The sequence below is a fragment of the Brachypodium distachyon genome, chromosome 4, assembly GCF_000005505.3.
Source record: "Brachypodium distachyon strain Bd21 chromosome 4, Brachypodium_distachyon_v3.0, whole genome shotgun sequence".
Classification (NCBI taxonomy): domain Eukaryota; kingdom Viridiplantae; phylum Streptophyta; class Magnoliopsida; order Poales; family Poaceae; genus Brachypodium; species Brachypodium distachyon.
This window is the reverse complement of record NC_016134.3, coordinates 4570368-4572128: the sequence shown is the minus strand read 5'-3', so window position 1 is coordinate 4572128 and position 1761 is coordinate 4570368. Positions and strand designations below refer to the sequence as shown.

General features: G+C 53.9%; 1 protein-coding gene across 1 annotated transcript; it reads left to right on the top strand.

The window, feature by feature from the left end:
* Positions 1-375: 375 nt before the first annotated feature.
* On the top strand, positions 376-1513 carry LOC100833815 (transcription initiation factor IIA subunit 1). Its single transcript, XM_024455095.1, is given in 2 exon segments — positions 376-850; positions 852-1513. Coding segments are annotated over 2 exon segments (1053 nt in total). The 5' UTR covers positions 376-403; the 3' UTR covers positions 1458-1513.
* The last annotated feature ends 248 nt before the right edge of the window (positions 1514-1761 follow it).

The window sequence follows — 1761 nt, the reverse complement described above, 5'->3', positions numbered from 1 at the left end:
GCCCATACCCGCCCCTACCCAAATCATTTTGGGCAAGAAAATTTCCCCCATATATACCCGTCACATTGCTTCGGGTAATGGACTGGGCAACGGGTATGGATTACCCACCGGCATCCTAGGGTGAAATACAGGCGTATAAACTTCGTGAATGCCAAGCGGGCCTTAAGATGACACATTGGATTTGGAAACTGACTTTTTTTGTTTGCCACGTGGTGTACTTGGAAACCGGCTTGTTTTTTTGACCGGGGTTTGGAAACCGACTTGATTTGCCCGAGCCTGCCTATATATACGGGATCGACTCGCGTGGACTAAACACAATTACACAACACACGAGGCCCTGTTCTTCTCCCCTGGCCCGTCTCGCATCGTAACCCTAGCTACCCCCACCACACCGGCGGCCACCATGGCCAGCGGCGGCGGCGGCGACGTCTCCGCCGTCTACACCTCCGTCATCGATGACGTCGTCGCAAAGGTCCGGAAGGAGTTCCTCAACCACGGCCTCGGCGACGGCGTCCTCACCCAGCTCCGGGCACTCTGGGAGGCGAAGATGGTCCACTGCGGCGCCCTCTCTGGCACCACGGCGCCGGCCCCTGGAGGCGGAGGGCGGGCAACCCCGCCGGCGCCGCCCTCCTACGACGAGGGGTACTACGGCTACGCCACCCCCACCGCCGAGATGCTGTTCCCTCCGACGCCGATCCCGACCCCGATCCGGACGCCGCTTCGGTCGCCGATCAGCGGCATGAGAAACGACGGGGCGGTGAAGGAAGAAGAAGGGGCTGAGCGGCCCAAATTTGGCCGCCCGAGCCCTTATTACGTGCCGCCGTCGCCGTTCCCGTGGTTGAACCAGAGCTCGCCCGCTGGGGGCCGATGTGGACATTGCCTATCAGGAGAGCCTCGAGGACCCGGACACGGCGCCGCGGACTAGAGATTTCCTCACGATGTGTCCAGGGAAACGCAAGAGGGGCGATGATGAATTTCCTGGCCAGCGATCCTCTGCTTCTGCCCTGCCACAACAGGATGAGAGTGCAGATCAGACCGTCGAATTTTTCTTGCCACATTCATCAGAGGGCAATGCTGCTCAAGAGCTGTGGGATTCCATCATGGACAAGCGAGGATCAACGCCATCTGTCAAAGAAACAACAAGGACGGCTCGAGTTATTCCTCAACTGGATGGGGTTCAAGGCGATGGCTACTATGATTATCAATATTTCTTCCCAGGAGGAGTCTCAACTGAAGATTATGATGATGATGAACCTCCTCTTAATGAAGATGACGATGACGACGATGAAGATGAGTTAAAGGACTCTGAGCCTAACGCACAGCACCTTGTCCTGGCACAATTCGACAAAGTGTCGAGGACAAAAAATCGTTGGAGATGCAGTTTAAAGGATGGGATTATGCATTTGAACGGCAGAGAAATTCTATTCAAAAAGGCGTCTGGAGAGTTTGATTTTTGATCAATTTCTGATTCAAGAAGCTGATCCTGTAAAAATGTTATTGAATTGGAAATTGCTGAAAGCGCCCATCTTTTTTGAAGAAATCCTCAATACAGAGAATAAAACGAAGCTTAATTCAAACACTTCTGAATAATTTTACTTGGGTGTATGGTTAATGCATGGGCAGCCCAGCCCGAAGCCCAGCGTCTCGGGCCCGCCCAGGGCTGCAGTTTCCGCTTGAATTCCAGTCCGAAAGCCCGAAAAAAGTATGGGATAGGTTTAAAACAGTTTCCGCCCCCCCCCCCCCAAAATAGGTATAAAAATC